At 50.2% G+C, this 13,449-nt stretch overlaps 1 protein-coding gene across 1 annotated transcript in view; it reads right to left on the bottom strand.

Moving 5' to 3' along the window:
* Positions 1-12,661, bottom strand: part of SLC12A8 (solute carrier family 12 member 8) — a 47,173-nt gene extending 34,512 nt beyond the window's left edge. The window contains exons 1-4 of the mRNA XM_041473396.1: positions 12,590-12,661; positions 11,695-11,841; positions 8,694-8,885; positions 6,117-6,348 (exon numbers count right to left, since the gene is read on the bottom strand). Coding sequence (XP_041329330.1) covers positions 6,117-6,348; positions 8,694-8,885; positions 11,695-11,841; positions 12,590-12,661 — 643 coding nt within the window. The remainder of the gene's footprint in view (positions 1-6,116; positions 6,349-8,693; positions 8,886-11,694; positions 11,842-12,589) is intronic.
* Between the last annotated feature and the right edge of the window lie 788 nt (positions 12,662-13,449).

Below are 13,449 nucleotides of genomic sequence, written 5' to 3'. Positions count from 1 at the left end.
ATGAACAGTAGATAAGGACCTATTTCCCACACAAAGTTTTCTCTCTAGCCTAGGAGAGGAATGCAAACCAGAAATGAAGTGGCTGGAGGAAGAATCTAATATCTAGAAGTTATCTTAATAAATTAAATCCCTGAATAAGGAAAGCTGATTCAAGGCACAGCTGAACTGTGACTGGAATTAAACACTGAGGGAACAAAAAAAAAGAAGAGGCAAAATATCTCCATCATTTGAAAACTATTATATAGTGGCACCAAAAAAAAAAGAGAAAAAAAATCAATACAATTAAATAAAGCTGTCCCATCCAAACACAGCAATGAGGAGAGAGGGAGAAATTGTGGGATGATATATATCTTCCTCAAACCAGTCGGTTTTATTAGTTCTCTAGCATTAGACAAGTTGCTGCTGAAGGAGAGCCTGCACTGGAGGTTTTATGGGAGGAATGGATGGGGAAAGCCCACATGAAGGCAGAATCTAGCAGGGAACAAAGCCAGCCAAGGTATTTCAGGATTTATTTACAAGTTCTAGGAATATGAGCTTAGCACTGCTTCACATGGAAACAGCAAAGCAATTAAAGGTTAAATCCACGTGTACAAAACCTCCTGTGTACATCAGAACTCCATTACCCACTGAGCAAGCTTAAACGTCTAACAACCTCAGCAAACCCTCTCCTGGCTCCAGGAATGGACCTGGGCCAGCCAGTGCACGACAGCACCATTCAGTGGCACATTTAGGGTGTCAGGGGAGGCCAGGACTCTGCTCATCCTGCGGCACAGGGCTGCTCACTCCCGTGGCTGCCCAGCTGGAGCAGCCCAGAGAAGACTGAAGAGGACCAGAGGTCATCCAAGCAAAAAGGTGGTTCAATGCAAAAAGGAAGGACACCACATTGTGCCAAGCCCTCAAGAGACCCAAAACAGTGGGTTTAGGCTGCAGGGAGAGGGGGTTAGCCTGGCAAGTGACAAAAGCAGGGTCCCTAAGGATGCAGCAAAGGATGCACCACTGGGAATTCTTAGGAGCAGATTGGATGCACATGGCATCCATCCCCAGTGCAGCCCAGCAGGGGCAGGAGGGCGGGACCGCAGACCCTGACCCTCCTCCCCTCTTTACCCACCTCCTGGGAGATGCCTCGGGGCGGTGGGCTCGGGAATCCTGCCTGGGCATCCCTGCCTGCAGAGCAGGGACACAGGGATGCCAGCCCCAGCCCCGGGGGCAGCAGCTGTGCTGACACCTGAGCATCTGCCGGCAATCGGGACTGCTGCTCCTCAGCTCAGTCCTTCTGCTGGATGTCCTCCAGCAGGGAAACACCGTGAAAACCTACCTACAAACAGGGCTGCATCTCCAGCTAACCGCTTTGTTTTTTTCTTCCAAATAAACTCTTTAAATACCTACTTCAGAGAACCTGGACGGAGTGGTGTAGCTTTCCTCTCACTATCTAAATAAGGCCTCTAACAATGTTATCACTTTCCAAAACACATCTGTCCCGCAGCTCCTAGCCCAGACAATTGGCAGGTAACCAGTTAATAAATGTCTTCGCCAGACTGTTGAATAGGCTGGCCCCGACTCAAGAGTGATGTCAGGGCCATTCAATGCACTATAATTGGAAAAACCTGGGAAAAGCAATCCCATGTTTTTTAATAAATAAAGAGTGTATTAGCAGCCTCCTGCCTTTATTCACCACGGTGTGTACCTCGTTCAGTAGCAAAGTGGGATTTTATTTTTTTTCTGCTGCCGCTCGCACGGTGATTTCTACTTGGGATTTGATGCCAGTTTCCAGATGTGTCTCAGGCCAGGAAGTCAGCAATCAGCCTGGATAAAGCCTCTGGGATTTGCTGCAGATCATCTTCTGACACACACATCCTTCCTGCACCCTCTCTTATGATATTGGGGCACACCCCTTGTGCCCAAAAATAAAATAAAACAACCCAGAGCCAAGCAGAAGCCCCTGATTAGGATGCTTTGATCACTTTCGTATTCAATCTCTGGGAATATTTTTAATTAATTCAGTCCATCAAGCCCCAGAGGCAGCATTTGAGGCATCTTTACAACACCAGAGTGTCTATATACATAAATCACTTCAACAATTACAGGTTCCCTGTCTGCTGGAGCAGCTCCAGGCAAAACTCATCTCCCACAAATCCTCACCAGTGATACCCACAGGACAGCACCAGCTCCCAGCTCAGCCATAGAACATTGGAGGGGGATGAATCCTCCAAAGCACTTCTCCTCAGAGGAATAAATGAAGATGATAAATGAGTTTTCTGGGCTCTGTGTGAGCAGCTTAGGGAAGCTGAAACCCAAGTGGGTGACATGAAGGATGTGGTTTGCATTGAAAATAATCCCAAGCAGAAGAACCCTGACAGCAATATGCCTTTCAAACCTCCCTGCATCTCTGAGAAAGGAACTACCCAGATTTCCCAGCCTGAGGAGAGGGGTTTAACCCCACACAGCCAAGCTCCACGCTCACCCCAGCCACGTGGTACCATCTACTGCAGGACCAGGGGATCCCAGCCCAAGGGGACACAATTACTGAATTACTAGCAAGATAATTTATTTCTCACCCGCACCAGCCATTTAAGAGGCTGTTGTTGGGCCTCTTTCGCTCAAGTTGTGATTCCTTTCATCTCCCCATCAAAGCACAACCAAATGAACAGCAGCCCTCCTCCCAGGGACGGCCCCCCCGAGCTCCCACAGCAGCTCTGCTTTCACAGGGCACCTGGGAGCCGCTGCCAAAACAGGAAAGCAGGCGCCTAATTGAAAGGGAGTATTTGGGAGTCACCCTACACAAAAATTAGCAGAGATATGCTAGGAAAATAAAATAGTGGGCATTAACGGATGGCTTATCTTCTTTTTTCCGTGACTCTAATGTTCAGGATGTGAAAAGGCCAAAAAGTTTCACATACTGTTCTGAGAAACTGGTCAGGGAGAGGAGCATCCTCTCGTCTACTTTCACTGCTCCTCCCAAAATAACTCAGGTTGATGTTGAGGTATGGACCTCCATCATTAAAATACAGACATACACAAGCTAAAAAAACCCTGCATTGTTACTATGAAAATCTGTAGCTAGTGTTGGGTCTTGGTGATGGGTAGAGAAGTCAAGCACTGACTGATTTCAATTCACCTGTGTTAGGTCTGCTAAAAACACTAACCTGTGCCTAGGGAGAAAGGGAGTAGGGATGTCTCCTGTCTGAAGGAAGGAGCACGGGGGACTCTGTTCCTGGAGGAGAGACTGAACTGTAAGTTGGGTGGCCAGAGGCAGCTCAGCGAGGCTCGTTCTCAGACAGAACAGGAGCCCCTCTCCTCACTACCCACCCTTGGCAGGCATCCCAGCCTGGGACTGTGACCAAGCCCCAGGGGAAGTGCCAGCCGAAGCCAAGGGAGGATTTAGGATTAACTCCAAAAAATCAGCGGGTCCCACCCCACCCTGCAGGCAGACTGTGGAGAGCAGCAAAAACCCTGGGGGCCAGGCAGAGGGACAGGGTAGCCTGGCAGGCCCAGAGGGGTCAGCAGCATCTGGACAAGTGACCCAGAGCACTCCCTGTCTGCTGGAGGCACTCAGCTGCTCCAGCCCCAGCTCCTGGCTGCAGGAGCCCAGCTGGCTCTTGGAGCAGGAGCGAGCCACAGCAAGAGAGAGGAAAAAAAAAAAAAAGGAGAAAGAGCAGCAGGAAGCCCTGCTGAGAAGCCCCCTTTTGTGTAAACATGCTCCGTCCTCAGACTAAAAATAAAGGCAAACCACAGGAAGGGAGTGAGTGCTTGGACAATATCCGATTTGGTGTGTGCCTGGGTGTGAGCTGCGGGAATGGGGAGAAGAGCAGGGGACTCCACCCAGCCCAACCACACAAAGGCAGCCAGTTAAGACCTTCAAGATGGACAGGCATTCCTGGAGATTATTTAAATTCAAGCAACTGCTGCTTGGCAGATGTGCAGTCATTTCATGTATGCGCAGCGCTTGGAAATGTTAAGTGAGGGAAAAGGCTGCTATGGCAGAAAAGGCAGGATGGCTGCACAAGGCCCATTTTACAGGGTCAGAGACTGAGACCCAAGGCTGTGAACTGAAACCCCATAAACCTGTCATAAAACAAGGACACGACCCAGACAAGCTGTCAGCTACAACGCAGCTCACAGCTCCAGCCTCAAAAACCACCTCTCCCTGCGTGCTGCCTTTGCATCTCAGCTCCTGCTGCAGCCACGGAACCGAACTGAGAACAACTGCACGCTCCTGAGGGCTGTGGAGGGCTGATCCGGGGCATGCCCACCCCAAAGGGGTCTCAAATGCTTCCCCTGGTGCTGGGCTTTGGTGCACTGCACCCTGCCGTGGTCATAGCTGCCTCTGGAGGCTGGAGCTGCAGCACCGCCTGCGTGTCCCACCTGCCGAATCCTTGCAGGAGGGATGCTTTGCTGGGGGATGCAATCCCAAGAGACAGGCATCCATCCCTCCCTCCATCCATCCCTCCATCCATCCATGCGGCGCAGAGAGCGACAGCACAGCGTGAGGAGGCTCCTCGGAGCCCAGCGCTCACCCTTGGTGCTGACACACCACTCAGAGGCCTGCCGGGGAAATGCAGGGCTCGGGAGGATCCCCCCGCCCCGGCTGGAGGGAAACAAACCGCGGGGAATGTCTGTGGAAGCCGCTGAGCCCCAGCAGGGCAGCGCCGCGCTGGGCGCCGCTGGACCCGGCCACCGTCAGCCCATTCCTTCCTCGCACTGGAAGCCCTCCTCTCCTCAGTCAGCCTTGGCTAAACTGCAGCTTCTGCGATGCTCAGCCACCTCATTTCCCTTCCTGTCCCTATTTTCCGTCTCTATTTTCTGTCAGAAGAAAATGACAGTGCTCGGTAGTGGAGGAAATCAAAGACAGCTCTGGTGGCCTCCACTTGGGTGCGTTTCCTGCTGACATTTGTATTCCTTTAATTCTTGCCTCCTGGTCCTGTGCTCACTTTCCTACTCTCTGGTCTCACCTCGAGTATTCGTTTTTCTCTACTATTAGAAAGGTCTACTAGGAGCACAACAAGAATACAACACTCCCCCCAGCCCCGTTTCCTCTAGAAAACACTTCTATGGAACGCAGCTGTTTGGAGCAGGTCACTTGTTTTCCCTGCAAAACACAGCAACACAACTGTCCCTGCTTCATTCTCACTTACAAGTATTGCTGAAACTTTCACAGGCTCTCATTTGGGGCATTTCCTACATGCTAAATATAAAGTGTAAATGCCTTTGCATACGGCTCTGCCTGGCGGGGGAGCAGCTGCTTCTGTCCCCAGGCCACCATCCCTGCACACCGCAGCAGCAGCACAAAATAAAACAGCAGCACGAATGACACTTGTGCCATCGGTGCCACAAGTACCCACACGACACCTCCTGCCACCCAGCCCAGCAGCTGAATCACAGCTGTCAATGAAAACTGAAGATCTTTCCTTAAACTCACTTTGGTAGGTCACTTGCACCCCCCCAAGGTGCTGCTGGACACAGAGGAAGCCAAGAAAAAGGTGACACCTTCTGTTTACTCAGCTAATTGCACTTCATTATTGCCCTGAAATGTGTTTCCCAGCAAACAGACAGAAGAAAGGGAACAGGACTTGGTGTGAGCAGGAGCTGTCACTGCAGGCTGAACTCGTGAAACCCCAGCAGCCACCTGCCCTCACCCAGCTCCCTCCTCGGACCCCAGCACAGCCCTGGGCCAGAGAATGCCACACCCAGCAGTGGACAGCACAGCACAGCCAGGGTCTAAGCGACCTCAGAGGTGTCCAGACAAGATCTCCAGAGCTCAGATTCACAATCCTCCATTTTCACAGGCACAAGGCAGAAGGCTGCAAAGAACACTGCAAACACAGATGCTCTCTGTTGTTAGAATACCTCCAAGTGAAACATAATGAGCAGAAATTGAGAGCTCAATCCCTGGGGTTAAACACTTAAATTAATAAGGCATCTTCAGTCATGCTCTGCAAAAACTCCTTGCAAAATTATGGGTTGTCTCTAAAAGACCAGTACCAAAGGGCAGGGGACATATCTGGAAGCTCTGAACTCTACCACTGTCCAAGTGAGCGTCACTTCACAAACACAGCTGAGGAGAAAACCCCAGGGAATGAATGCCTGCTGACCCCAATGCAGTGAACCCCCAGTTTTACCTGGATCCAGATGTGTAAAGGACCCAATGACAAAGTCCAGTGTTGAGACAGCCAGCAGGAAGAGCAGCAGGAGCTGGAGCCTGATGATCCACTTCACCCCAGCCAAATTGATTCCCAGCAGGCCGAGCAGGACAGCCAGGGAGATGCCGCGCACTGCCCAGATGTTGCTGAGGCTCAGGACACCTGCAATGGACTCTGCAAAGCCAGTGATGTACATGGCACCTGCAACACACTGAGGGACACAGCGCTGTGAGTGCCCCGAGGGAGAAAAAGGGATCCCCATCCACAGCCCCGTGCTGGGCCGTGGGGCCCTCTGGTCAGACAGACAGACACAGGCTGTCACAGTACAACCTTTAGTGTTACTGTGGCCTGCAGGGACTGAACCTTACTGCTGTAGGACAGCACAAGGCAGCAGGGCTGGCGGGGCAAACAGGGAAGGCTGCGTTCCACTGTAACATCTACCCTCTGTTAACACTTCAGGAGAAACCACACTGGCTTCTCTCAGAGAGAAAAGGATGAGTCAACCTCTGTTTCTTCCCTTCTTCTGTTTCTCTGGAGGAAAGGGTCCCAGTTCAACACCTGCCTGAAGAGCAGCAGTTTGTTTCCCCCTTCACTGCCTCCTGGGGGTTATTTTTAACTCGTTGTTTAGTTTGGATGCAAACTCTGATGTTTCACCAGCCCGCCATCTCGCTGCTGGAATGGAGCCTGCCCTTTGGAGGAGAGCACACTGTGTGAGCCGTGCCTCCCTGGGCTCCCGGGAAAGCTGCCTGTTTGCCTTGCAGCAGGACAGGATACACACTCTGGCCAAGAGCCTGCAGGACAGGACATCTGCAGCACGGGCTCAAACACCACTGCAGCACAACAACCCAAAACACCAGGATGTTGCACTCCAGAAATTCCTGCTAGCTGACATTCCAGCAACAGCCCTTCCAGTGCATGGAATCCCTGGAAAACCAGGGCAGGGCAGACAGCTGCATTTGATAGGGCTGGTGTGCCCTTGGGTGCTGCAACCCCACCATCCCTGTGCACAGCTGGGGGATGTGCAGCTCCCACTCGACTGGAAGGGACAAAAGACAGCAAGAGCAGAGCCCTCATCCACTGCAGATCCCCCACCTGGGACTGACCCAGCACTGCTCTGCTGAGGGTGCTCAGGACAGCCTGGCCCACACCTGGGAGCTGCAGGGTTTGTGTGGTTTTCAGCAAGGCTGATGGCATGCAGCTGTTCAGACTCAGGAACCTCCAGGCTGGAGATCCTGGAGGATTCACGTCCATCACAGGCAGACACTTAGATCAGGGAAGCTACACCCTGAGAGTCTTCCTCTGCAGCACATGGCCAGTCATTCCCCCCTTGCCCCAGTCAGAGCAGGGAGCAGGGAGTACCCCATTTCTGGCAGCAGTTGCCTTATGACAGAGGTTACAGCACTCCTGAGCATCCTGCAGCAGAGGATCAGCCTGCAGCTGGTGCAGGGCACGTTGGGCAGAAAGCACAGCTGAGAAAGGAAAGGCATCAGCAGTTTTGGGAGCAGGCAAAGTGATTTTAAGTGAGCTGCCAGCCCCTGTGCAGCCCCTGTGCACATGGGATGCCAAGCCAGGGGCCAGGGCTGCTGCAGCCCAGCTTTTACGACCCTCAGGACAGGCTGCAACCTGATTGCTTTCCCAGACAGGGTCCTCTCGGAGAGCAAGAGTGGAAAATATGACAGGAAGGATTCTCATGTGTGGCCCACTTCCATATCTTGGCTTGTAACTGGATTCAGTTCATATTTTATGGACACTTGCTTTTAATCTGGAGTGAAAGGAGAAGAGGGGATTATTTTTGGTTTGGGGGCTGTTCAGGGGTTTTGGAGATTGCTGTAAGCCAGTCAGTTAAAAACAAACCTCCATAAAAATGCTTCTCTGCTCACCACATTTTATACTGTTCATAACATCTTTATGGGGGGAGAGGGTTAAGTTACTGCAGGTTTTAGTGATTATTTTCCATTCTTTTTGTAGACTACTTGTGTATTTTTGTGCCTCACAACCCCAACAGCTCCTCAGGATCGTTCAGAAAATCCAGAGCTGTGACTTTTGGCTCACAAGAAGTCAATTAGCTGTGGCCCTTACCCCTGCCCAGCTCTCCTCTCACACCAGCTCCACTTCTGCTGGCTCCCACAGAGAAGCAGCCAAGGCTTGCCCAATCCCTAAGGGCATGTGGAGCACGCCAAGGCCAACCTGCCAGTCCACAGCCACTCAGTGAGCTTTGCTTGGCCACCCTGACCTCTCCTGCTTCGTTTAATTTCAGTCTCACGCCAGCAAGGGCATGTCCTGGCAGTGGGGGTAGTTTGGGATGGGAGGACGTGTCCTGCACGGCTTGTCCAGACACTCAGCTCCTCCAGCAGGGTGACCCTTGCCAGGCAGCACCTTGCCATGCACAGGCTTGCTCCTGGGGAGCAGCGTGGGCTGAGTGCTCCCTGTGGTGCTCTCCCATGTTGCATTACCCAGATTTTACTTGAAACATTACTTTCTGCAGGAGGACAGCACAAGATTAATATCTGCATTGCAAAGTTTCCAAATTTTCTTTGAATCGCTTTTTAAAATTACCTGGCCAAAAATGTAAAGGAGGCCAATGGTGCCCCCTACTTGACCTCCAAGGACAGTAGAAATCATGGAGTAGACTCCTCCACTTCCAATGCTGCACTTCTCACACACCCCAATTCCAGACAAGACTGTCACCAGGGCAACCAGAATGACAAAGGACACCAGAAACATGCCCATTACAATGCCAGTGTTTCCCTGGAATGGAAAAAAAAAAATAAATAAAGATTAATTCACACCAATCTGCTGGGACAGAATAAGAACCTACCCACTTCTAGTCACTAGTGATCTATGGATCTGGAGTCATTACAGATTAAAAGAAACACACACAGACACCCCTACTTGTCCAATTAACGTAATTGATTGCCAAATTCAGAGCCTTTATTAGCACCCCTTTGATGAGAACCTGCCTTGTCCTTGCGCCTGGGGCTGGGCAGACCTCTGCATGAGCAGGTTCTGCTCTGTCAGTGGGCTCCTCCATGAATCACTGATTTTGTCCACTGGTTTAAAAGGAATGAGGTCAAACAATGATTCAGCCACCATAGTCATGGGATCACTGCCTGTCTGCATGGTTTACAATGACATGCTTAAAAAAAAAAAAAAAAACCAAAACACTTTCATAACAAAAAGTAGTTTCAAAATTGAACCCCTGGGATTTGCAACGACTGATTTATTAACAGCATCAGGCCTGCATTTTAATTTTTCAGAACATTTACCTTTGAAAGCTCTGATCCCTCCAAACAATGGGATGCCAAAGAACAGAACCCCAAAGGCAACGCAGCGTGGAAGACAAATAACGCTGCCACAAAGCCGCGAGCCCGGCCCTTGTCTGGGGGTGAGCTCAGAGGGCCAGGTGGCTCTCACCCTGCCTGGCCTCGGGAGCTTTTCTGCACAGGATTCAGCCCCACTAAAAAAAACAACCCCTCCTGCTTGGGGCAGAGGCAGGGCTCCAGGAGGAGCTGCTGCACCCACCACGGTGTGGCAAAGAGAAAAACTCTCTGAACAAACACAGCTGCGGGTCCCCGTTGGTGGCTTTAAACGCCAGCAAAACCCCTTTCTTTGGGGGGGTTCAGTTTGCCATTTAGGGTTGGATTTTCAGAAAGAAAAGGTGCTCCAAAAAATTTAAGAACTCTTCTGAGCTCAGGGCTTTCCCACTCTCTTGCACGTGGCTGTAATTTATTTTCCAGGGCCAGGAGTTTTCCCTTGTGTTCCAGCCCACCTTCCCCTGCAGACAAATCGCTCAGGGCTGTTCACAGCAAACAGCAGGCTCCTCCAGTGCCCAGTGCTTTGTTAACATCTGGCTTCCCTTCCTTTTACTCATATTCCAGGCCATGTCCATATCCCCTCTTTCAACCAATGCTCATCTCTGAGGTCACGCTAGCCGTGATGGGGTTTTTATCACCATTGCTTCCCTGCTCTGGGGTTGGTTGAAATCCCAGGTTCTTTTCTTCCTTTTCTCTTTTTTTGTGAAAAAACAGAAACATATCCAGGATGTTGGTATCATCATAAAATCCTATTTTGGTTCAGCATCCTGCTGCCTTTGACAGGGGTGTTATCTGGTCAGTGGGGAACAGAGCCAAGGATTGCTATAAACACAGCTGTGGTTGGGTCAGCACCACAGCCCACCCCAAGCCCATACTTCTTTTTAAAAGGACAATTGTTCTTTTTCTTCAGCTGCTTACCCCAGGTTAAATGGTTAATAAACATTATATGCTTCAGTTAAAAAAATTTAAAAAAAAACCCATATGCAAACATTCACTTAGCCTTGGGCTTTTCCAGAAAGGTGGTACCAGGTTATGGCAGCTATTAATGGGTAATCCAATGGTTCCTACAGAATAAAGGGTTAACACTAAGACCGAGGGGGAATGCTGGACTCACAGCAACAATAGCAAGCAGAGAAAGTGGGAAGAAAAAGCCCCCATTAAGCACTGATGTTTATTTATGCATGCATGCTGGAAGGGGTTAGTGCAGCAGCAATCCCTGTTGAACATTTCAGCAAGATTAGGTCCCCTGGAACTGCAAAGCTTCACCAGCCCCAGCTCCAGCTCTGGAAATTTATAGCAAAAGCCTGACTCTGGGAATAGCTTGACATATGACTGTCCTCTGCCAGGGGAGCTCTCTGCCAACCCTGACTTCTCCTCCCTTCCCTTTCATGCTAGCTTCCAGCTGGTTCTGTTTTTCTTTCATTTACAGGCTTTGTTTATATTTGTGTTTGCTCCAGAAGTAACTTGCTTTCAAAGAGATGTGGAGGAAATAAAATCAGAAGGAAAAGGAAGCTAAAAAATCATCCCAACTTCTCCACCACAACAACTGCAGCTCCCCTCAGCACCTCCAGCAAAGCAGTTTTCAGTGCGGAGTGCAAGTGTCTTCCTGCTCCTTTTGGAAGGTGTCCACCATGCCTGTGACAGAAACTCTGCCTGAAGCTTAAATTCCATCCATCTCTGGGGAAACTTTTCTTCTTCTAAGGGGAAATTTTGAGCCATAATACAGTATTTTGCATCAGGAGGGGACATTATTCCAGGTTCTGACCCTCAGAGATACTATTAAGGACCCAGCAGTGGAAGATCCTTTGATAGCAATGACAATTTCACCTGACTGAGGATTCCCCATTCAAAAAACCAGGAACTCCAACACTGACATGTTTGGAAGAGACCTCCTTCAGTGGTGTTGGGAAGATGGGTGAGTGGCTGTAACTACTTTACCTGAAAAAGTGTTAATTTCTCCTCAACAATATGACACAAGGGTGTCCCTGTTCATTGTCAAGGTTGGTTGTTGTGTTTTCCTTTCTCTTTCTGAAAGCTAAGATAGGAAACCACTCACAAAGACAAATTCAGCTGCACATTTTAGTGGAACTTTTTGAAAAGGTACAAAATACCAGAGGGCATAAGCAACATCTATAACAAAGAGCACAAAATCCAAAACATCTGAGTGGTGATGGAGATACAAGGTGAGGGAGGGCAGAGGAAAATGTCTATTCAAACATTCAACCAAGTCAGCACTTGCTCACCACAAGCCATCCCGTCCTCAGGAAAAGAACCACTCCAAAAATGTTGATCATGCAGGAGGTGAAGACCCCATCCCACGTTCCAAAAAGCACAGGCTCCCATACAAACAGCTGGATCTTCCACCAGGGCTTGGTCTGTGTTTGAGATCCCTAGAGGAAAGCAAAGCCTGGGGTTTACCTCTCATGCTTTGTGGGCAGGCTGCACAAGGGGTGCCACAGTCAGCCACCAACAGCTGCTGAGACACTCCTTGGCTGTGAGCTGTCCCTGAGATGAAGGGTTGTTGGGCTGTTGGGTGCCTGGGCCCTGAAAGAGATGGCTCCACACAATCCCTGTGTGTATTCTTGTAGGATAAGCAGAACCCCACTGAGCCTCAATGAATTAACCCCGATGCATCAACCAAAAACACCATTCAAGGGTCCTTCAGAGAGCCAGCAGCTACACACTGTGCTTCTCCTCCTGTCCCTTTTCCAAACACTCCACCAGGGCAAGCAGGGCTCTCAGTGCATGGGACAAGTCCCTGAGAGGATATGACAAACCAGCTTGGACCAACAGAGTAGGTCAAGATGGTTTTCTTATCACAGTCATATCTGATCAGAACCCTTTGCTTCTCAAGGAGACATGGGCCTCTGGGTCTTGGGGCACAGTGATTTTTCAGAGCTGCTGGAAGCAAGATCTGAAATTCCAGGGAAACTGCAGTTTTCCTACGGCAACTCTTTCCTCTTGCCCTCTGGAAATCGAGTCTCTTCTTTCCCTTTCTAAGTCATACACCTCAGATATACACAGCAAAATGAAGGGCAGTTTTGTTACTTCACTCCTGTTCCCTTGCCACAGAGGTGACCAGGAGTGCAGAGGCCATGGAGATAGAAATTTGGGAAAGGAAATGGCTCTGTGACATACCTGCTGTGCTTCCTCATGGAAGAGCTCTTGTACATATCCCTCACTCCGGGCACCATCGCAGCTCCACATCATCTCCTCAGTGCCACCTCCTCCTGCCCAAAGCCCAGCTCTAGCACAACCACGGGCAAAGCTGCTCTGAGTGGAAGCTCAGCTTGGTCCAGTTCCTGCAGGGCTGGCTCCTCCGTTGTGGATTCATGGTTTTATTCCAGCCTTACTGTGAAAGCAGGAAAGATGAAAGACACAACTGTTGCTTTCTTAGTCTGCCAAAGCACAAAGCCATTGTCCACACAGTCAGCAGCAGCTTGATGCTGAATCAGAGGGACACCACAGCAAGCAAAGAGCAATGCTCCCCCAGCACAGGCTCCACCATCAGCCACACATTTAACAGCCCTTGGTAGTCTTTTCCAAACCTAACCCCAGCATCCTGTAGCACTGGCTCCACAGCTCCACAGTGTTGCCTGCAAAATGCATTTCCTCTCGTTGGTTTTAAATCTGGTGCCTGGTAATGTCATTGCCTGCTCCTGTGCTCCAGTGACAGAGGCCACATGGGTTATTCACTTCCCAGCACCACTCATCACTTCACAGCCTTGACCACGTCTGCTTCAGCTGTACCTTTTGCAGACCAAGGTCCTGCCAGTGTATTCTGTCACCCACAGTCTCCCACAGCAGGTGTCAAGAGAGACCTTTTGGCTGTTCCTCAGCACAGTACAGCATGCCTAGGTAAGACAAAGAGGCTGCAGCCAGAGAGGAGCAAGGCTTGTTCCACAAATGTGGGGAGGGCAGCTTGTCTGGATCATTGGCTCTCCTGGGGCAGGTAATTTTCTGGCCAGCTAAGCCCACAAGCTTACAAGAACAACCAC

Source organism: Pyrgilauda ruficollis, unplaced genomic scaffold, assembly GCF_017590135.1.
Source record: "Pyrgilauda ruficollis isolate IOZ18807 unplaced genomic scaffold, ASM1759013v1 scaffold3, whole genome shotgun sequence".
Taxonomy (NCBI): Eukaryota; Metazoa; Chordata; class Aves; order Passeriformes; family Passeridae; genus Pyrgilauda; species Pyrgilauda ruficollis.
The sequence above is the reverse complement of the archived record's forward strand: the minus strand, read 5'-3'. Positions and strand labels throughout refer to the sequence as shown.